The sequence below is a fragment of the Adiantum capillus-veneris genome, chromosome 18 (assembly GCF_014529385.1).
Source record: "Adiantum capillus-veneris isolate H3 chromosome 18, ASM1452938v2, whole genome shotgun sequence".
Lineage (NCBI taxonomy): Eukaryota > Viridiplantae > Streptophyta > Polypodiopsida > Polypodiales > Pteridaceae > Adiantum > Adiantum capillus-veneris.
Window position 1 is genome coordinate 122,528,952 of NC_140948.1, and position 22,427 is coordinate 122,551,378.

At 45.2% G+C, this 22,427-nt stretch overlaps 1 protein-coding gene across 4 annotated transcripts in view; it reads left to right on the top strand.

The window, feature by feature from the left end:
* LOC147436335 (uncharacterized) overlaps window positions 1–18,608 on the top strand; it is a 35,027-nt gene extending 16,419 nt beyond the window's left edge. For 2 of the 4 annotated variants that reach the window (XM_086489259.1, XM_086489260.1), the window contains exons 3-4: window positions 16,806–17,006; window positions 17,073–18,608. In XM_086489259.1, the coding sequence (XP_086345385.1) occupies window positions 16,806–17,006; window positions 17,073–17,785 (914 nt within the window). In that variant the 3' untranslated portion in view covers window positions 17,786–18,608. The remainder of the gene's footprint in view (window positions 1–16,805; window positions 17,007–17,072) is intronic. The other 2 variants (XM_086489261.1, XM_086489262.1) reach the window with 2 other exon arrangements.
* Window positions 18,609–22,427: the final 3,819 nt, after the last annotated feature.

Here is a 22,427-nt window from a genome sequence, read left to right on the forward strand (position 1 = left end):
AATTCGGGTCTCTGGAGTACTTGATTAATCTTGTCACACGTGTATCAACCTGCAGTTGACGTTTGTACTCCGCTCTGATAAACTTTTCCGCCAAGAATTGTCCAAATCTTCATTCTTTTCTTGAGTACTTGCGCCAAATTTCAACTTTTCTTTGCTTGCCCACCGAGAGGTGTTATCTCTGTCAGATTCTCCGCAAAACTCGTGTCTAATCCGGGGTTCTTTATGGCTTATGCCTTATAAGACAGAGCGATGAAGACGGGAGTGCGCCCAATGCGCGATGAAGTAAGGGTGGGAGTGGCTAATAAATCCGGTCGGGCCACGAAGATTCTCTCACAAAAACTTGCGTGTGCTGCAAAAAGGATCGGATCCTCCATAGGAGAAGAATCTTTCTGAGCTCTGATACCATTGTAACAGGCTTGGACACTAGGTGAGAAATCAAAACCTGCGTGTGCTGCACAAAGGATCGGATCTTCCATAGGGGAAGAATCTTTCTGAGCTCTGATACCACCGTAAGAGGCTTGGACACTCCAAGTGAGAAATCAATAGCAACACACGAACAGAAACTTCAAAATCACTGAACTTTTATATATATATATATATATATATATATATATAGAGAGAGAGAGAGAGAGAGAGAGAGAGAGAGAGAGAGAGAGAGAGAGAGAGAGAGAGAGAGAGAGAGAGAGAGAGAGAGAGAGAGAGAGAGAGAGAGAGAGAGAGAGAGAGAGAGAGAGAGAGAGAGAGAGAGAGAGAGAGAGTTGATGTAGTTCTGTGCCCAGAGGTATTGGACCCCAAGTCTGGCGCCCCTTTCTGTATTTCTTTATCATTAATCATTGTAAAGTACAACTCCCGAGGGACCTCCGCTCTCAAACTCTGCGTCCAGATGCCCTGTAGAGTGAGGCCCCAAGGGCTCTTATAAACAGTACATGGGATACCCAAAAGCAATCAGTTCAAAAGCACTTTCACCCAAAAGCTCTGGTCCCCAACAGCTAGCGCTGGAGATCCCCAAAAGCATCCAGCGTAATTTGCGAAAATCTGTATAGCTTGCCAGACCGTGCAACGCAAATTGTGGAAATTCAATACGGCCCTGCCACGTTAGCATCTGTACGATCTGCCACGTCAGTATGTCAACGCATTTGACAGAAATCCCATTCAGGGTTCAAGCTTCTGTCTTTTAAGGTTTCGGGCACCACGATTGGTGCTTCATAAGTTCTTCAAGTAGTCCGTTCAGTTTCTCTTGTTCACTTGGCCATTTCTCTGCCAGATGGTCATGCCACGTCATCACTTTGTGACAACCTATCGGGCAGGTCCGTCGTGACCCAATGAGCTCTAGTGGTTTTTTGCACAGTGCCATGTCGAATCACAAGCAAGGAGAAGCTGTGATACCAATGTTAGTTCCTCGTCGGATCTATCTTGCACACATTGACATGACACAAGCCATACTCATACATAAACGAACGTAGAGGGTGGATATCAGGCACACCTCCCAGCCATATAGCCAATACGGGCTCACCCCGAGGCTAGGAGCCTGCAGTCAACGGGCTAGCCTCTACCACAAGGGTTGGTGTTCCATACCACGAAGCCCACATCGATACAGGTGTGCGGGTAGAGTTACGAAGGGCTTAGAGTCCAAGTGTGGTGATCACACAAGATGGCTCACTAATGAGCCTAGGGTCCTATTTATAGGATTCCTTAACTGCCTAATCATAGGGCCATGTTCACTCTTGGCAGGACATAGCTTAGGTGAACATCTTGATGTCTGGGGAAGTAACACTTCCCCCCTTATTTTTAATTGCTTTCCTCAGCAATATCTTCGGTTATAAAACAGAGAAAACTAGTCTTCAATGATTTTACCAATTCAAGAATTGCTGAGTGAGACCACTTACATAATGTGGGATACAATTGGCACTTTGGCCACATATTTATACCTCTCCTAGCTCAAGAGCTAACTTCCAAACGATTTTTCTCAAGAGGTGCTAAATGCAACCTAACTCAAGAATTCATTGGGAGAATCTGCTTATAAAGCATGTGTGGAAATATGCCATGTTAGCATGCCACGTTAGCTGGCCCGTACAGTGAGTCATGTCAGAACATGGTCACATCATCAATGTGCGTGCGAGAGAGAGAGAGAGAGAGAGAGAGAGAGAGAGAGAGAGAGAGAGAGAGAGAGAGAGGGGGGGGGGTGGGTTTGATCAACCCCCTACAAACACCATCAAGCATGGAGAGCTAGGAGACAAATACAAATGACAGAGTGCTCCTAATGTACCACATGCCCTTGCCTATATCAATGTTTGAGGTGTAGGTAGGGAAAATCACCTAACAAACCGTGCAAAAATAATTAGGGCACCCATAAAATAAATGGGTGGGTAATTATGGGCAATGGACATACAAGGGGCGGTCCAAAAGTGGGCAGTCCCGGACAAGATGCAGCCTAAATGCTATGTAGTGGGTGGCTAGCCTAGGTGACACACTAGCCATACAAGTATGCCCTAGACCAAGGTGAAGCAGGAGGAGTGCTGAATATTCTTAACACCCCCTCTCAATACTTGATATTGAACAAAACCGCTACAAGTCAAAGATGTGAGGCCAACAATGAAGATGTCTACTGCGATGTCCACAAGAGGACAATACCCCCGAGTGTAGCAACAGTGTGGTGAATAACAACCGTCATCAATTTTCCTTAGTAAGATGCTGTCACAAGCATTGTAGAGAACTGTTGTACTGGGCTTTGCAAGGGAAAGGTACTTATCGAGATAGGTCCCGAACTGAGAGTGAAAAAAAACTACTCTTGAGATAGACACGTTGGTTGTAAAAGGAGGCCTACAAAAGTCACGTCCTGCAAGGAACCAAGGGTTTGTGGTGTGAGTGATTGACACCTTACATGGACTACTATTAGATGGTGTCCTGTCATGTCACGTGCACATCTAACCCTATGTGCATGTGGACAAGCTACTTCATGACAAGGGTTTAGTTAGCTTAGGAAGTGTTCTGGCACCTTTGTGAGTCTGTTCGCAGGTCGTGCATGTCCAGACACTTAGAGTAGTTGCATTTCCTCTGGTTGCACACAACATTATCATCAGCATTACCATCAGATTCCATCAGGAGCATTTTACAGTACACAGAACCTATTTTCCCTATTTTAGCCATTTTTCACTTATTATTAATAAGTGACCTTGTTGGGAAACTGGGTAGGGCAAATTGACTAAGGCAATATATAAGAAAAGCTAGCTCTAGCACTTTCTGGCAGAAGAGGCAACAGAGACCCAGTTGTCTGGCAGTGCACCTTCTCAGCAAGACCCCCGGCGAAACAACTTAGCGTTTTCAACCATCAAGAAAGGCCAGCGTTTTCAGCGTTTTTCAGCCATTGCAGATCAGCCCCAACGTTTTGCAGTTGCAGATCAGCCGGCGTTAGCAGATTCATAGCAAATTCCCTAGCGTTTTTGCAACAGATAGCAGATCAGCCTAGTGTTTTTGCATTTGCAGATTACCATCAGCGTTTGCAGATTCTCGGCGACAAGTATCCCATTAGCATCAGCGTTTTGCATTTTCAGCAGTCAGACTCCGTACCGCATCCCCCAAACCTTGCAGATCTCACCTTCCTGCACCAGTTCCTCGCTGCACGGTCAGATCAGCCAATGTTTGCAGATTCAGCCCGCTATTCACAGATTTCAGCATCTGCGTTTTCAACGTGTCGACGTCGCATCGTCGTCGTCACCAATATAGAGTCAAATTCAGTAGATACAAGATTTGCAGATTTCAGCCCCTAGCGTTTTTCAGTTTTCAGCCGGCCCTTGGAGGAGGGTTTGACAACATTCTGGTGTCATATTCTTCTCTCTCTATCTCTCAGTCTTAGCACCTTCATTCATAGTGTTTACCACTTATTTGTGATCATTTGCACTCTCTCACTAAAGGAACGGAAGGCTCTCCCTTCCGTAAGTAAAAGGAACCCTTGAGGATAGTTCGGAGCACTCATCTTGAGCAAAGTTCAACATTCACTTCCGCTGCACCTTACATTGGTATCAGAGCTTTGGCAGTCTTCTATATCACTCGAGGAAAGAACCACAAGAAATTTTTTTGCTTGTTGCGGTCGCACGTAACCCAAGTCCACTGGGGCGTGTCGATTCCTAATCGTGTTTTTGAAGAGTGTCAGGAAACCCAAGAAAGAAGGTCTTGTCCAGCCTCCCCTTGTTTCTCTTTTCATTCATTGAGAGCGGACTGTGCACTTAGCGGCCGGCCAATCAACGTGAGGTGGGAAAAAGCAACCTTGGTGTGAGTGCAATGCCGCCAAGGGGAGGGCCGGTGGGAAAGAGAAGAGCTCGGGTAAGAGAAGATCCTTCTCTAACACAAATTCCAAGCTAAAGAAGAATCTCAATCACCTCATGAACTCAAGACCCTCAAGAACTCAAGAACCCAAGAACCACAAGAACCCAAGTTCCTCGTGAACTTAAGCACCCAAGACTTCATTGTATGGTCATCACCCGAAGCGGAATGGATACTTCGCATGGAGGTGATGAGCATGGAAGTGGCGAAGAAGAATTTTCCCCACCAAAAGGTTTTTCTGACCCTCCCCCTTCCCCATCTACGCCAAGGATTGCACCAAATCCTATGGAGGCTTTGGTCAAGACGATGATGGACATGATGATATGACAAGAAGCGCAATGGGCCACCTTGGAGCGTGAGGCCGAAGAAAGAACGGTAGCCTTGGAGCGTGAGGGTGAGCAAGCACGCTTGGCGGCCGAAGAAAGAACGTCAGCCTTAGAGCGTGGCGCGAGCAAGTGCGCTTGGCGGCCGAAGAAAGAAAGGCAGAATTGGATCGCGAGCGCGAAGAAAGAAAGGCAGAATTGGATCGCGGGCGCAAAGAAAGAAAGGCAGAACTGGATCGCGAGCGCGAAGAAAGACGGTTAGCCTTGAAAGCGCGAACAAGCGTGTTTGGCGGCCGAAGATAGATGAGCGGCCTTGGAGTTAGAGCGTGAGGTGCAGAGAGACCAACGCATGCAAGAGTTGGTCCTACAGGTACTTACCCCGAAACCCGAGCCAACCAAAGATGGTGGTGGTTCATCAAGTGGCACAAGCTGAGATTTGGACTCCAACAACGCCGTCACCAAGAAGTTGACATTCAGTAAGTACGATGGTAAGATAGATGCTAGCGTTATTCATTCTTGGTTGCATCAATTTGATGCTTATTTTGCGACAACTAAGAAGAAATAGCAAGGTTTTAACGGTAGCCATGTACCTTGCCAGTGATGCCATTAATTGGTACCGTGCATGGCAAGAGGCACAATTGGCCGCACACCTAGAGGAAGCCGACGGAGACACGCCTCTTTCCTTCAATTGGGCCGACTTCCAAGACAAGCTCAAGGCGCGGTTTATGTCTCCTCGGTACCTAGCGCGGTTGAAAGAAGATTGGCGCAATCTCAAGCAGAATGGTATGCAAGTCATGTCTTTTTCTAACCGTGTTTTGCAGCTCGGAACCCAATTACGCAAATCAGATGATGAGTGCAAAGAGGCTTTCCTTTTTGGGGTGAACGAATATATCAAGTTTGATGTACAAGTCTTCGACTCTGTGGATATCAACAAGGCGGTAGCAATTGCTCTCTCCCAAGAGATGAAGCACAACAAGGGAAAGCCTAAGGAGAAAAAGACTCCGTAAAGTACCTCTCAGAATCCTCAGCACGGTAAGAACGGTAAGAATGGTAACTCTTCTAACCAATCTTCATCTAGTCTCTTAGAAAAGAACTCACAAAATGAATCTAAGGGTAAAGCTAACACAATGGCTAAACCTAAGCTCACCCCAAATGAAAAAGCAGCATAAGGAATTTTAGGAGGATACATCACATCATAAGAACAAAGCATTTATTCTAAGGAAGGTCGATGTTATCATTGTCACATCAAGGGTTACATAAAAAGAACATGTCCTAAGATTGAATCTAGCGAATATAAAGAACCCACAGAACCCACATCCTCTGTTAATGCCATAAATGAGAACATGAGTGTGACCCAAGTTTCTCATGATCCCCCCATTGATGAGTCTCTCATTAAGTGATAAGTGAGACTCTTGTCAAAAGAGCCCGCTTGGAGGTTAGCAAGACATCTCCTTTCGAGGTGTCGGGCTTTGCTCCCAGTATGGACTCTCTCATTACACGAGAGTGCCTTAATGTGTTATTCACGGTTCAACAAGCGTCCTTCTGCAGAAAATTTGTAGTATCTCCTCTTTCAGGATGTGATATGCTTTTAGGCATTCGATGGTTTCGTGAGCATAACCCTCTCATTGATTGGGCAGCCAATACTTTCAATTTCAATGCCAAAGTGACTCTCCCATTGTCATTCGTGGGGAGAAAGTTGTTCATTCTTCGTCTCTCATTCTAATGTGTAGGTGAAGCTTGAAAAGAATCAGGAGAAGGAGACTCTCTGTCTTGTCTTCTCCAAAGCACGACACGCATGATTTGCATGTTATAGATGTGATTATTCACAAGCATGATGATTTGTAGGATGAAGATGTGATTGTTCACAAGGATGATGGTTTAGTTGATGCTTGTTCTAGTGAAGCTAACCTCATTGCAGATTCTATCAATCACGAAGAACCGATCTTGGCTCTCGAGTCAAGATCTAAGGAACCCCACAGGAAGTATTGTGTATGCACATGATTAGTCAGCACGCATTGTTCGACTATTTCATTCGTGACGGTTTCCTGTATTTTAGTCACCGTCTTTATGTGATCCCTTTTCATAGGCATGCCATATTGTACGATGAACACGATTCACTCATGAATGAGCACGGATGTATGCGGATTACTCATGAAATGTCACATGCACATCTAACCCTATGTGTACGTGGACAAGCTACTTCATTACATGGGTTCAATTCAATTAGATTAGGATGTGATTTGGCACTTTTGTGAGTCTGTTCAGACCGTGCATGTCGAGACACTTAAGAGTAGATGCATATTCTCTGGTTGCACATAGCATGATCATTAGATTTACATCAGAACCCATCAAGAGCATTACAGGGCATAGACCTATTTTCCCTATTTTTGACATTTTTCACTTATTATTTTTAAGTGACTTTTGTTGGGAACTGGGTAGGGCAATTTGGCCAAGGACATATATAAGAAAAGCTAGCGCTAGCACTTTCTGGCAGAAGAGGCAACAGGAACCGAGTGTTCAGCAGGCACCTTCTCAACAAGACTCCCCTAGCATTTTCATCAAGAACCAAGCCTGGCGTTTTTGCATTGCAGTTCAGCCCTGACATTAGCAGAAGCAGCAGATCCAACGTAGTTTGCAGTTTCAGCCCGGAAAACGTAGATTTCAGCGTCTGCGTTTTCAGCGCGTCGTCCTCTCATCGTCACCACCCATCGCCATCGTCGCCTACATAGAGTCGGAATTCAGCAGATAAAGATTTGCAGATTTCAGCCCTTAGCGTTTTCAGATTTCAGCCCATCTCGTCGTCGTCCTCATCGTCGTCATCATCATCGCGGCAAGTCCAACCATTGTAGAGATTTGTGCAATCAATAGTAGACCACTCTCGCCATAGAGAGTGGGGCCTTTGGAGGAGGGTTTGACAATATTCTGGTGTCGTATTCTTCTCTCTCTATCTCTCAGTCTCATGCACCTTCATTCACAGTGTTTATCCACTTTGTTTGTGATCGTTGGCACTCTCTCATTAAAGGAACTGAAGGCTCTCCCTTCCGTAAGTAAAAAGGAACCTTGAGCATAGTTCGGAGCACTCATCTTGAGCAAAGTTCAACATTCACTTCTTCTGCACCTCACATGAAAAGATGAAATGTTTGCATTCAAGGAATTCACATTCTATGTCTCTTCCTCGGCATGACACATTATCCGAAAGAGCACAAGAAGGATTGAGCATCAAGCATGGGCAGTTCCATTGTGATTTGGCACAGTTGATTGATTTAGATCAGAAAGTCAAGATTCGACCCCATTTTTTGCGTGTGTTTGATGAACGGTTTGACACTCCGTCACTTTGTTCATCTGCATTGCATGCACAGTTTTTTTAGGACTAGTATTTTTCCAGTCACTTTACATGGAATGGGTATGTTCATGGTTTTGTGTTGGAAATGGTTTGAGGAATTTTCCTCCCCGGAGACTCTTAAAGAAGGTGGACCTACGTCCATAGACGTAGTTAGACCATTGACGCAGCCACAAATGATTTTGTCTCTTTCGACACGGCCCAAAGAAGCAAGCGTTGGAGACCTTTATGAAGTTCAAGTATCGCACGACCCACGCATCAGAGTGGGCCGACGAAGAGTCCTTCCCAGGATTCCAAACATTGTTGGCGATCTCCCTCGACGCCATACAGTTCGGTACCAGTACCGCACTTTAAAAAGGAGGGGATGTCACTTGCACACCTAACCCTATGTGCATGTTGACAAGCTACTTCATGGCAAGGGTTCAATTAGCTTAGGAAGTGTTTTGACACCTTTGTGAGTCTGCTCGAAGGCCGTGCATGTCCAGACACTTAGAGTAGTTGCATTTCCTCTGGTTGCACAGACACGATTATCAGCATTACCATCAGATTCCATCACGAGCATTTTACAGTGCACAAAACCCATTTTTCACTTATTATTAATAAGTGACTTTGTTGGGAAACTGAGTAAGGCAAATTGACTAAGGCACTACATAAAAACCTAGCGCTAGCATTTTCTGGCAAAAGAGACAGCAGAGATGCAGTTTTTAGGTAGTGCATCTTCTCAGCAAGACCCCCGACAAAACAACTTAGCGTTTTCAGCCATCAAGAAAGGCCAACATTTTTCAGCCATTGTAGATCAGCCCCAGCATTTTGTAGTTGCAGATCAGCCGGCTGTCACGTGACACATCCAACCCTATGTGTCCGTGGGCAAGCTACACCATGATCAGAGTTCAGTCAGTCCAGTCAAGTCTAGATTAGAAGTGCTCTGGCACTTTTGTGAGTCTATTCGTAGACCGTGCATGCCCAGTCACTAGGTATAGATGCATATCCTCCGGTTGCACACAACATGATCATCGGTATTCCCTTCAGAATCCATCAGATTCAGTCAGGGGAATTTTCCAGTGCATTTAGCCTATTTTTCCTATTTTTGACATTTTTCACTTATTAATTCAAGTGACTTTCCAACAAAAGTAGGTAGGGCAATTTTGCTAAGTTAATATATAAGCAAACCTAAGTTAGCACTTTCTGGCAGAAGAGGCAGCAGGAGCTCCCCGCTCAACAGGCACCTTCTCAACAAGAACCCATCAACCCTAGCGTTTGCAGATTCCCTCTCCAAGCCCTGGCGTTTTTGGACATCCTCAGCAGTACCTCCCCATTCCTAGCGTTTTGCATAGCGCCAGCAACCCCCAGATCCCTTGCGTTTTCCAGTCTCCCATCATCGCCAGCAAATCCTCAAGGACCAGCGTTTTTCACTAACGCTCAGCAGTCAGCCAGCGTTTTTCATTTTCAGCACCTTTGCTGCAGATGTTCAGCGTTTTTCAGCATTAGACACAACAGCAGATTCAGCCCTAGAAGCATTGCAGATATCCCCATTTTCAGCCCTCGAAAACTCAGCCAAAACAGTCATTTTCAGCCACCCAAAACAGCCCCAAGATTAGCAGAAATTCAGCAGATAGAAGACCACAGATTTCAGCCCTACAGTCGTCGTCGTCATCACCGTCGTCGTCATCGGCATAGTCCCAAGTTGCATCAGTCCATTGCATCCGCATTGTACCACTTTGTGCAATCAATAAGTAGACCACTCTCGTCGACGAGAGTGGGGCCTTCGGAGGAGGGTTTTACAACGTCTCTGGTGTCGTATCTCTCTTCTCTCTCTATCTCAGTCTCATACACTCGCACGCATAGTGTCCATTCACTTTGTTTGTGATCATAGCACTTTCCCTTAAGAACGGAAGGCTCTCCCTGCCATAAGAACTAAAAGGAACCTTGAGCACAGTTTGGAGCACTCATCTTGAGCAAAGCGCAAACATTCATTCCGCTGCACCTTACATTGGTATCAGAGCTTTGACAGGGTTCTGTATCACTCAAGGAAAGAACCACAAGAACCACAAGAAATTTTTTTGCTTGTTGAGGTCGCACGAACCCAACTTCGCTTGGGCGTGTCGATTCCTAATCGTGTTTTGTTGAAGAGTGACAGGAATCCCAAGAAAGAGGGGCTTGTCCAGTCTCCCCTTGTGTCTCTTTTCACTCATTGAGAGCGGACCGTGCACTTAGCAACCGGCCAATCGACGTGAGGTGGGAAAAAGCAACCTTGGTGTGAGCGCAAGGCCGCCAAGGGGTGCGCCCGCGGAAAAGAGTAGAACTCGGGTGAAGAGAAGATCCTTCTCAAATGCGATTTGCAAGCGAAAGAAAACCTCAAGAACCTCAAGAACCTCAAGATCCTCAAGAACCCAAGCATCCAAGAACCCAAGACCCTTAAGAACCCAAGTTCCTCGTGAACTTAAGGACCAAAGATCATAGTGCATGGTCGTCACCCGAAGCGGAATGGATACTTCGCATACAGGTGATGAGCATGAGAGAGGCGACGAAGAATTTTCCCCACCAGGCGACTTTTTCGACCCTTCCCCTTCGCCATCTACGCCACGAGTTGTAGTAACTCCTATGGAGATGATGGTCAAGCAGATGATGGCCATGATGGACAAACAAGAAACAAATCGCCTTGCTAGGGACCGCGAGCAAGAAGCAAATCGCCTTGCTAAGGACCGTGAGCGCAACGAAAGAGACTCAAGACTTGCCGCACAACAAGAAGACAATCGCCTTGCTTTAGAACGCGAGCGCAACGAACGCAAAGAAAGAAAACAACAAAGAAAGGCGGAAGAGGCGGCAAGAAGCGCGGCCTTGGAGGCCGAGCGTACAACTCAAAGATTGGCTTTGGAGAACGAGCGTGAAGCTCAAAGAGAGCTACGCACTCAAGAATTGCTTCGACAAGTGCTAGCCTCGAAGACCGAACCACCTAAAGATCGTGGGAGTTCCTCAAGTTGTGCAAGCCACGACGTGGATTCCAACCATCCAGTCACAGAGAAGTTGACTTTCAGTAAGTATGACGGTAAGATGGATGCTACGGTTATTTATTCTTGGTTGCATCAATTTAATGATTATTTTGCGACAACTAAGAAGACAGGAAATAGCAAAGTTTTGACGGTAGTTATGTTCCTTGCTGGTGATGCCATCAATTGGTACCACGCATGGCAAGAGGAATAGCTAGTCGCGCACCTAGAGGAAGGCGACGGATTCACACCCCTTTCCTTCAATTGGGCTGATTTCCATGACAAGCTCAAGGCGCGGTTTATGCCACCTCAGTACCTTGCACGATTGAAGGACGATTGGCGCTCTCTCAAGCAAAATGGTATGCCAGTCATGTCTTTTTCTAATCGTGTTTTGCAGCTAGGCACTCAATTACGAAAATCGGATGATGAGTGCAAAGAGGCTTTTCTCTTTGGATTGGACGAGTTTATCAAGTACGATGTTGAGGTTCTCGATCCAATTGATCTCAACAAGGCGGTAGCGATTGCTCTCGCACAGGAGATGAAGCACAACAAGGAAAAGCGTAAGGAGAACAAGACTTCCACAAGTACCTCGCAAACTTCTCAGAACCCTCAGAACGGTAAGAACGGTAAGACTGGTAAGAATGGTAACTCTTCTAACCAATCTTCCAAGAGTCTCTCAGAAAAGAATGCTTCCAATGAATCTAAGGGTAAGGCTAACACAATTGCTAAACCTAAGCTTACTCCAGATGAAAAGGTAGCACAAGGAATTGTAGGAGGATACATCACGTCGGAAGAGCAAAGCACTTATTCTAAGGAAGGTCGTTGTTTTCATTGTCACATTAAGGGTCACATAAAAAGAACATGTCCTAAGCTTGAATCGAATGAATCTAAAGAATCCACAGAACCCACTTCCTCTGTCAATGCAATTAATGATGACACGAGTGTGCCCCAAGTTTCTCAGGACCCTCCCATTGATGATTCTCTCATTAAATGTTATGGTCGTACGTCGGGGCACCGTTTTGTCATATTGTTTGACCCAAGTAGTATGCATGATGTGTGTAACAAACTGCTGATGTGTAAAAGCCTAAAGAATGGAGCCAACTTACAGATGATGTGGCTGTCCGAGAGCAGAAACCCTAACCCTAATTTCTACCAGAAACCCTAACTACTGAAACCCTAATTCTGGAAACCCTAACCCTAAAACCTGCAAACCCTAATTTTGAAACCCTAACCCTAAAACCTGCAAACCCTAATTCTAGAAACCCTAAGAAGAACAAGCAACAGAAGAAGAAGTCCTACCAACTTATGGGGATCCCGTCCGATGGGGCCCCAAGTGACATAAAGGCATTAAAATAAAGCAGAACACACTCAAAAGACTTTGCACATCAAAATATAATGATGTGGCACCTGTACGGACGTCCCGGAATTCGCGGCTGATTTTTAGGAAAATCCCGAAATTTTAGGAAAGTGATTTTTTGGGGTCAGCTTTTCATATTTGATGCTTTTAGGCTTTGGGCCTTTAAATATGAGCCTTGGGGGACCCTCTCTGACACTTTTTAGCGCGCAGATTGCAAAGCAGGTGCTCCTCGGCTGTTGTACTTTGTGAATCAGCAGTAATATAAAGAAATACCGAAAGGGGCGCCAAGGTTTGGGGCCAATACTCTCTGGGGTGGAATTCCGCCACTCCGTGTCGTGTGTTGTCTCTCTCTCTCTCTCTCTCTCTCTCTTTCAGTTCAGTTGTTATTGAAGTGCTAAAAGTGTGTTCAGTCTGTTCTTTTCTATTGGCACGTGGTGCTCGCCTTGTGACAATGTGATCAGTTCCTCTCTTGTTGAGAGATCCCGCCTCGAAGTTAGTCCGAGATCTCCTATCGAGGTCTCTGGCTTTCGTCCCGGTATGGACGCTCTCATCACGGAGGAGTGCCTTGATGTGTTGTTTGGAATTCAACAAGCTGCCTTCACTAGAAGATTTGTTGTTTCTCCTCTCTCAGGATGTGATATGATTTTGGGCATTTGATGGTTTCGTGATAATGACGCTCTCATGGATTTTTCGGCTAACACTAAAACTCTCAATGCCGATAGTGATTCTCCTATTGTCATTCATGGAGAGGACATTGCTTATTCTCCATCTCTCATTGCTAATATGCAGGACAAGATTGAAAGGATTCAGGAAAAGGAGACTCTTGCAGTCTCTTTTTCTCCACAGTACGACACACAGAATTTGCATGATTATGAGAAGCATGATGATTTGAATGATAATGATTTGCATGATGGTTTGGATGCCAATGACGAGCATGATGATTTGCATGATCAAGATGTGATTTCTCACAAGCATGATGAGTTGCATGATGATGATGTGATTGTTCACAAAGGTGATGTGTTAGTGGATGCTTTTTCTAGCGAAGCTAACCTCGTTGCAGATTCGATCAATCACGAAGAAACGATCTTGGCTCTTGAGCCTAGGTCCAAAGAACCCTCACAGGAAGTATTATGTGTTCGCATGATTGATACGCACACATTGTTCGAGTGTTTCATTCGTGATCGTTTCCTGTATTTTAGTCAGCGTCTTTATGTGATCCCTTTTCCTAGGCATGACATTGTATGTTGAGCACATTTTTCTCATGGATGAGCACGAATGTATGTGGATTTTTCATGATAAGTTGAAAAGTATGCATTCATGGAAGTCACATTCCATGTCTCTTCCTTAGCATGATACAGTTGTAGACAGAGCACATGACAGTATGAGCACCAAGCATGGGCATTTCCATTGTGAATTGCCACAGTTGATTGCTTTAGATCATCAAAGAAAGATTCGATCTCTTTGTTTGCATGTGTTTGAGGAACGCGTTGTCACTCCGTCTCTATGTTCATCTACATTGCATACATAGTCTTTAGAGAAGACAAGATTTTTTTCCTTCACTTTACATGGAATGGGTATGTTCATGGTTTTGTGTTGGAAATGGTTTCAGGAATTTTCAGCCATGGAGATTCTTGAAGACAAAAGAAGCAGGACTCTAGACGAAGTAGAAGCATCGAAGGAGCCACAAAAGACTTTGTGTCTCTTTCGGCGCGGCCCAAAGAAGCAAGCGTTGCAGACCTTTATGAAGTTCAAGTACTGGACGACCCACACATCAGAGTGGGCCGGCGAAGAGTCCCTTCGAGGATTCCGGATGCTATTGGCGATCTCCCTCGACGCCATACAGTTCGGTACCCGTACCTCACTTTGAAAAGGAGGGGATGTCACATGACACATTCAACCCTATGTGTCCGTGGATAAGCTACACCATGATCAGGGTTCAGTCAGTCCAGTCAAGTCTAGATTAGAAGTGATCTGGCACTTTTGTGAGTCTATTCGTAGACCGTGCATGCCCAGTCACTAGGTATAGATGCATATCCTCCGGTTGCACACAACATGATCATCGGTATTCCCTTCAGAATCCATCAGATTCAGTCAGGGGAATTTTCCAGTGCATTTAGCCTATTTTTCCTATTTTTGACATTTTTCACTTATTAATTCAAGTGACTTTTCAACAAAAGTAGGTTGGGCAATTTTGCTAAGTTAATATATAAGCAAACCTAAGTTAGCACTTTCTGGCAGAAGAGGCAGCAGGAGCTCCCCGCTCAACAGGCACCTTCTCAGCAAGAACCCATCAACCCTAGCGTTTGCAGATTCCCTCTCCAAGCCTTGCGTTTTTGGACATCCTCAGCAGTACCTCCCCATTCCTAGCGTTTTGCATAGCGCCAGCAACCCCCGAATCCTTGGCGTTTTCCAGTCTCCCATGATCGCCAGCAAATTCTCAAGGACCAGCGTTTTTCACTAACGCTCAGCAGTCAGCCAACGTTTTTCATTTTCAGCACCTTTGCTGCAGATGTTCATCGTTTTTCAGCATTAGACACGACAGCAGATTCAGCCCTAGAAGCATTGCAAATATCCCCATTTTCAGCCCTCGAAAACGCAGCCAAAACAGTCATTTTCAGCCACCCAAAACAGCCCCAAGATTAGCAGAAATTTAGCAGATAGAAGATCACAGATTCAGCCCTACAGTCGTCGTCGTCATCACCGTCGTCGTCATCGGCATAGTCCCAAGTTGCATCAGTCCATTGCATCCGCATTGTACCACTTTGTGCAATCAATAAGTAGACCACTCTCGCCGACGAGAGTGGGGCCTTCGGAGGAGGGTTTTACAACGTCTCTGGTGTCGTATCTCTCTTCTCTCTCTATCTTTCAGTCTCATACACTCGCACGCACAGTGTCCATTCACTTTGTTTGTGATCAGAGCACTTTCCCTTAAGAACGGAAGGCTCTCCCTGCCATAAGAACTAAAAGGAACCTTGAGCACAGTTTGGAGCACTCATCTTGAGCAAAGCGCAAACATTCATTCGGCTGTACCTTACACCGGCGTTAGCAGATTCACAGCAGATTCCCTAGCGTTTTTGCAATAGACAGCAGATCAGCCTAGCGTTTTTGCATTTGCAGATTCTCGGCGACAAGTATCCCATTAGCATTAGCGTTTTGCATTTTCAGCAGTCAGACTCCGTACCGCAGCCCCCAAACCTCGGAGATCTCACCTTCCCGCAGCAGTTCCTCACCACACGGTCAGATCAGCCAACGTTTGCAGATTCAGCTCGCTATTCACAGATTTCAGCATCTGCGTTTTCAGCGTGTTGACGTCGCATTGCCGTCGTCACCGATATATAGTAAGAATTCAGCAGATACAAGATTTGCAGATTTCAGCCCCTAGCGTTTTCAGTTTTCAGCCCGTCTTGTCGTCGCCATCATCGTCGTCGACATCGTCGGCAAGACCATTGCATTTAGACCATTGTAGAGATTTGTGCAATCAATAGTAAAGACTTCTCTCGCCATTGAGAGAGGGGCCTTTGGAGGAGGGTTTGACAACATTCTGGTGTCGTATTCTTCTCTCTCTATCTCTCAGTCTTAGCACCTTCATTCACAGTGTTTACCACTTGTTTGTGATCATTTGCACTCTCTCACTAAAGGAACGGAAGGCTCTCCCTTCCGTAAGTAAAAGGAATCCTCGAGCACAATTCGGAGCACTCATCTTGAGCAAAGTTAAACATTCACTTCCGCTGCACCTTACATGTCAGTACCATCTCTTCTTGAAAACATCATGACAAGAGAAAACCGGACGTAGGAGTCTGTGCTGTGGTGGTCCTATAAGAAGAGGAGAAGCCAGACTAAGCAGTCTGCGCCATCAAGAGTCTCTGAGAAGAGGGGTGGCTAGACGAATCAGTATGAACCGGCCTATGTGTATCTCTAGACTCCCGTCTCCAATTCTCCGGTCAACCAAAGCACAATCCACAGTAGCATAGCCACCAACTCGGTGTGGCTCTCAATTTGCATGAGCTGGGAGAGAACATCTGACCAGGTTGAGGGATAAGTCAGCTGTGAGGTTCCCGAGGGTGAGTGTAAACAACTCTGAAGGTAACAATCCAATCAATCAGGAGAGTAGAAGAGCAACGGCCCTGCCAACCAAGACAAACTCCGGGCGACTCAAGATGCAGCCAGTGGATGCATGCGCCTTTACCCCTAAAATGTGTGCGCGCGTGTTCATGTTTGCACGCATTTAATAAAATTAGTTTTACACCCATCATGGGCGACGATGGTAAAGCTGATACTCATATGTTTGGGGATAATCCTAGTCTTATATATTACACTTTCATAAGGTGAGTTCATAGATTAATTTTTCTATGTATGTGCTTATTCTTACTGCATAATCTGTTTTTATTTCGTCTTTAGTGCTCTAATGTGCTTTTGGAAGCCCGAGTCACTGTATTTTTTGAACTCTCAACATCTTGCTTTTTTCTTCTAATATGCAGCCGGAGTTTTGTGGAAAGGAAAGGTAAGCAAGAAAGAGGGGATGGAGAATATCAGATCTTATGTTCAAGCATTGCATGGGTTTCTTTTACTCAGCCATGGAAGCACAGCTGGAGCTGGGCCGACCTTGCTGTCATGCATTGGTCGTCTTTCCAGACAAGTTGTTAACTCAAGCTTGAGCTTGTTAAGGGGTGCAGTTGCTGGTATGGGTCTAACTATTGACATCCAGAGGTATGAATCGCTTGTCATGAGATTCTGTTTGATTGTAGGTTTTTCAAATAGCGTGCAAGATACAGACCTCGCGGTGCTAGTTGGTTGTGTCTGGGAAGCATGTGAAGCTGTGAAGAAGGCCCCTGTCAGCAACCGTGTTGCAATCGGGCGGAGTTTAACCCAAGTTGCAATTTCTGTTAAGGATGTTATCAGAGAAGTAGGGGAGTTTGAGTGTGGCACCTTGGACTGCAATTCTGAGACAGTAAAGGAGGATACGACAGAGTTGTGCAGTAGTGATCAAGAAGGTGTTTCTGAAGCTGAGGGTGAAGCAGAGGCTTCAGATGAAAGCACAGAGCTTAGCAATAGGCTGTCTGCAGAGGAGATGCAAGTGGTTGAGTCAGTGAAAGCCTTTGGATCATCTTTATTTAGTTTGATAAAGCAGCTCCTCCACATTGTTGCGGGTACCGGTAATGCCTCAAAAGAGGTCCAGATGGCAGATGCTAAGGCAACACCTATTTTGGAGAAGATTCTGGAGCTGAGCAAGGCTCTAGGGGTTGCAGTAGATGAACTTGGGGCTTCTCTTTATCCTCCACAAGAAATCGATATCCTCCAAGGAACGGTCACAGAGATTGAAGGCCTGATCGAACACTTGCAGACAGAGGTTAATTCTTTGATTGGATTAATGCCGGAAGATTTTCTTGTTGCACTGAATGCCTGCAAAGATGCTGCCGGGTCTTTGAATAAAATCTTAGAGGCAGCTAGAACTCCATGACTTCAATTGTGGTGACATTTGTGGAGAGTATGTCCTGCGACTACCATCTCGTTGTTTTGGCTGCAGTTCTCAGACCTTATAGTCAGAAAGGTGATGAGATGAAGGGCGGGTGCTTATTCGCAGCATTTTGGCAGGAATCCTGAGAGATAACCAGGCTGAAGTTATTTTACACAGATCTTTGAAGACGACACACTGTCCGCAATATTGAAGCGGCATACGCCCATGACACGAGAATTGGGTGAGCACGCAGGCGATTTGGTAAGCAGTTTGAAGCAGGAGAGATCAATCTAGACAGTAGCCATGTCAATATTTTTGCAAATGTAATGAGTGCATGAGGTGTGTATGCTGATGGCTTGCTCTTGGAGAAATGGTCTGTACGTAAGGATGATTTTCTGTTATTCTGTCCTGCCAAATGTTTGTGGTGTAATACTACTTGACATGTTGTATAGATACACTCTTGACAAGGAAGATGTCCTGTCCTTCCTGGGCTCCTGATCCTGGTAACAAGAAGAGAAGAAGACTCATGAAAAAGGAGATTCTAGTCACTTGGTTAAGGAATGTCCTTTTAACATCTAGCAGCGACAATAATGCATGTTTTGAACAGTCGAAGCCTATTGTTTGATATAGCTTACGGTCTAGCAGCATCAGCCATTCACCTTCCTGTCTCTGTACTTAACATGTTCAAGCCAGTTCTACTTAAATTTTCAATTGTGGCGTAATTGTGACATTCTCGTCTTTTCTTAAGAGGATTCTACAACATGTACAATGCATTGGTTAATTGCAATGCTTGAAATGAAACTTTTTCTGAAACTCGAGAAACCTACACGGAATTGTTTAAGTGGTGAATTGATATTTTTGAAGTACTATTAATTTCTTTAAATTTTATATGTTTTCACCTTCAAATTTCTTTAGGTAGTTCAGAATTTGTAGGTGGGTTTACACTATACCTAGGTTTATTTTAAGCACGGGTTAATTTTTGGGATGTTTGTTGTACTTTTCATGAAATGAACTTTGACTCACTTTCTACCTCTTCTTGAGTCATGGCTGTGAGGATTCTTTCGGAGTGATATGCCTAGCATGTTCGCAGCGATTGTGATTTTGGTTACGTTTGAGCAGACAAGACACATCCAAAGAACCCTAGAGCTTGAGTATCTGATTGATGCTAGCCACATTGAGCTAAATGAAGCTGGTGGCTGTTAACCATAGTTTTGTAAATGGGCACTCTGGTGTCTCATCAGACGAAAGTGTATTGTTTTCTTAATACTTTTTAATTTTTAGCTAGGCCATAGATGACAAAAATGAGGGAAAAGAAAAAACCATTAGTGACATGCATTAGAGACATGCTTGCTCGACCACCTCTTTACATAAACTATAGAAAGTCCTTTGAATTTCCAATTTCATGAGCCTTTTCATTTCCTGTACTATGGTCTTTCACTTTCCCAATCCACGTTTGACCACCTAATTTTCATAGACTTCTAATTTCCCACTCCACACCTCAACGTTTTATCCTATGTTCTTTTTCCAAAATCATGGGGATCTGAATAAAATGTACAATGACTAGCCCTCTCCATCACCATCACGATCGAATCTTCAACAAGCTAGAGAGAGAAATGAAATGAAATGTTATATTAAACCTCTGCAAAAGGCCAAAATGACCTATGAGACCAAACTGATACAATCCTTGTGGATCTAATCCAATGTTTGGGTACAAAAATAAAATGAAGTAAAGTGAAAGACTTAAATCGTCAGCTTGAAAATCATCATCATCATCATCCATGCCCGAGGATGCCCAACATAGAGCGTTGTCCGAGAAAGCATTGCATCGGTTGCTAAAGAGCTTTGTCAGTGTCCGCCTCTGTAAATAGTCGTAATGGGCATTTTCCATGTCGTGCTAGAATAGTCCTGATTCTTGGGTGCAGCCTTCGTCGATGTCGTGGTCGCCCTTGTAGATGTGGGCATCTAGCTCTCCTAAGCTCAGGGGCTATCCACTAAAATACCTCTGGTAGAAGTGGCCTCTAAAGTCTGCTATGAAGCATGCTCATCCGGCTGCTGAGTCCCTGTTCTAAAGAAGTCATTGATCTCCCTCTGTGAATGTCTCCCACTACTTGGTCTCCTCAAGAGACTTTCCCTAACTATTTCAAACACTCCCAAATGTTCCTTATGACATAAATGGCATATCCTGGCTTCTACTGGTACTCTCCTAAATTTGCTAGTATTAATCTCTAGCTGATGTGATGATGTGAGTATAGAACCAATAGCACATCGTATCCCATAGGATAAATGAGTGTCTATATAGGCCGGTTTGATCACACAGATCCATCCTCTGTTAGTTGGAGGAGATGCTCTCTATAGAAAGCCATGCCCAACTCTTGTACCACCTGTATCCATATGCTTCCGGTATCTAGCTGAATCAAATCTGATGTATAAGTCTAGTGGTTTGTGTCCGTGTGAGAGAGAGGGAGGGTGCATCCAAGGAGTACTGGAACGAAGGCAGTCTATCCATGCTAAAGCCATGTGACTAAAACCATGACGTCATCTGTCCATACCAACATGTTGTGTCTCCTTGTAGCGCTAGCTTCAGGATGACTCAAGTGCTAGCCAAGCACATCTGTCTCTCGGAAGGTCCCATAAATTATGCATGAAGGAAACTGATTTAGTAAGGGCCTCAACTACGAGAGGAGGGGTAGCTAGCTCAACCCGAATAATCTCATCTGGCAATGAGGCCTTAGCCCGAATCATCTGAGAGATCATACTGAGACAGAGGACGAGGTTGAGACAAGTGAAAGTAGCTCTATGGATGCTAACAAAGCTGGGAGACCGACTCATCTCAGTCAAGGTATGATGAGGTTGATCTCTTGCATGTGAGTATAGATGCAGTGAATATGTGTAGGGAGCAGGGTATGGTGCAAGCCGAATTGCCCAACGAAGACCACGTGGAGGAACCCAAGCCTACAAGTGAAGCCATGTGAGTAAAGGTGATGTGCGGTGCCATGCTAATGACCATGCTGGTTAAGGTTGCAGTGGAGAGTGCCATAGTGGTGCAACAAGTACATGGTTTGGCCAAAAGGGATGGAACAACCTTGCCTATGGAAGAAGATGAGGATAATGCAGTAGAGAATGAGTTTCTCTCCTCCTTGGCGGAGCATGATGCCGCGGTAGAAGAGGTGGTCCAAGAGCATGTATTTGAAGCCGATAAGCAGGTGGTGCTAATCGCGATACCTTGAAGGGGCAATTGAAGGCGACGAGCTTGATGATGCTGGGATTGAATGCAATGTAGGTGAGAGGGCAAGCACATAGCCAAAAATAGAAGAGTTTCCAGTGCAGCAAGTGTGCTCTATGACGGATGATGCGGATTCTCAGGTGGTGTCGAAGCTTTCCAAAGAGGTGTTAGAGTGGTGGTTAAAAGGGATGTTGGTAGGTGCAGCTATGCAATGGGCCGTCAAGCAGGTACAAAACCCATTGGAAGAGGGTCTCACTTTACATGGTTGGGAGACAGGGTCAGGTATGTCTGACGAGGGTGGTGATGTGCTTGGTGGTGTTTTTCTTTGGAGGTGGGCAGTTTTCCATTGGATGCTCGGAGCAGTGAAGATATGCTATGGGTAGGTCATGTGGATGATTGGCTATGTGCTAGGGTGCAACACTATAGGAGGCTGTTTGCAGGTGGATGGAGCCAATAGCAAGTGTTTGACCTAGGTGGAGGTCCAATTGTGAAGCAAGGGGTTGGGAAACCTGCTTGAGTAGTGAATGCGTTTGACATGTGCCAGGTCACGTACATATGGTAGGCGTTTTGTGGTATACAAAGTGCTTGTTTGGGTGTGCAATTTTTTTGATGCCATAAGCCTATGTGTGGTTGAACATAAATGTTCAACAAGGGGGTGGGAAATGACGGTGCAAGCAAAGTAAGTCCATGCTGGGAAGTGTATAATGCCAACGGAAGGTTGCAGATAGGTACAAGACAAAGGGCTAAAGCATGTATGAAGGCCCTGGGCAGGCAAGCTGCAAAGATGTATGTGTGATGTGGTTTTTTAGGCCAAGAAGGCTTCAGAAAGGGCCTGTTGGGATGCCAAGTCAAAGTGTTCGAAGTGAAAGGATAATGTTTGGGAATGTAGTGCTTGAGATGCTCTAGAAGCCGGTCCAGACAGCTTGTCAAACGGAGCCACAATGTGCGAGATACGGTTGTTTAATAATGGAAGACTTTGCAGATCCTTGACGGATAGGGCATACATGGACATGTGGGTAGACCTGGTGTGTGTGGATAGGATCAAAGAGCTAAAATTATGGGGCGTGCCGGTCTTTTCGGATCTTCAATTGAAGCTCTACATGGAAAGTTATGGCCAATCAAAGATTTGTCGGGGCTAGGAGTGCGTCCACTTGACCACATTAAAAGTTGTGCCATCTGGAGTTTTTTTTTGGGATTGACGAGGTCTTGGAGGGTAGTACGCGTCATCGGAAGTAAGCGGGAAGTCACGGCTCGAAAATTGAAGTCTTGATGAATGAGTTATGTCCATTGAAAGTTTGATAGCACTCGTTGGCAGAGCGGTCTTGGACGTTTCTCCTCGGTTTTTGTGGCCATGGTTTGTGGCCTCGACATAGGTCAAGTGCAGCGTGGATTGGCAAGCTTGGACTCCGAATCGGCGGCATT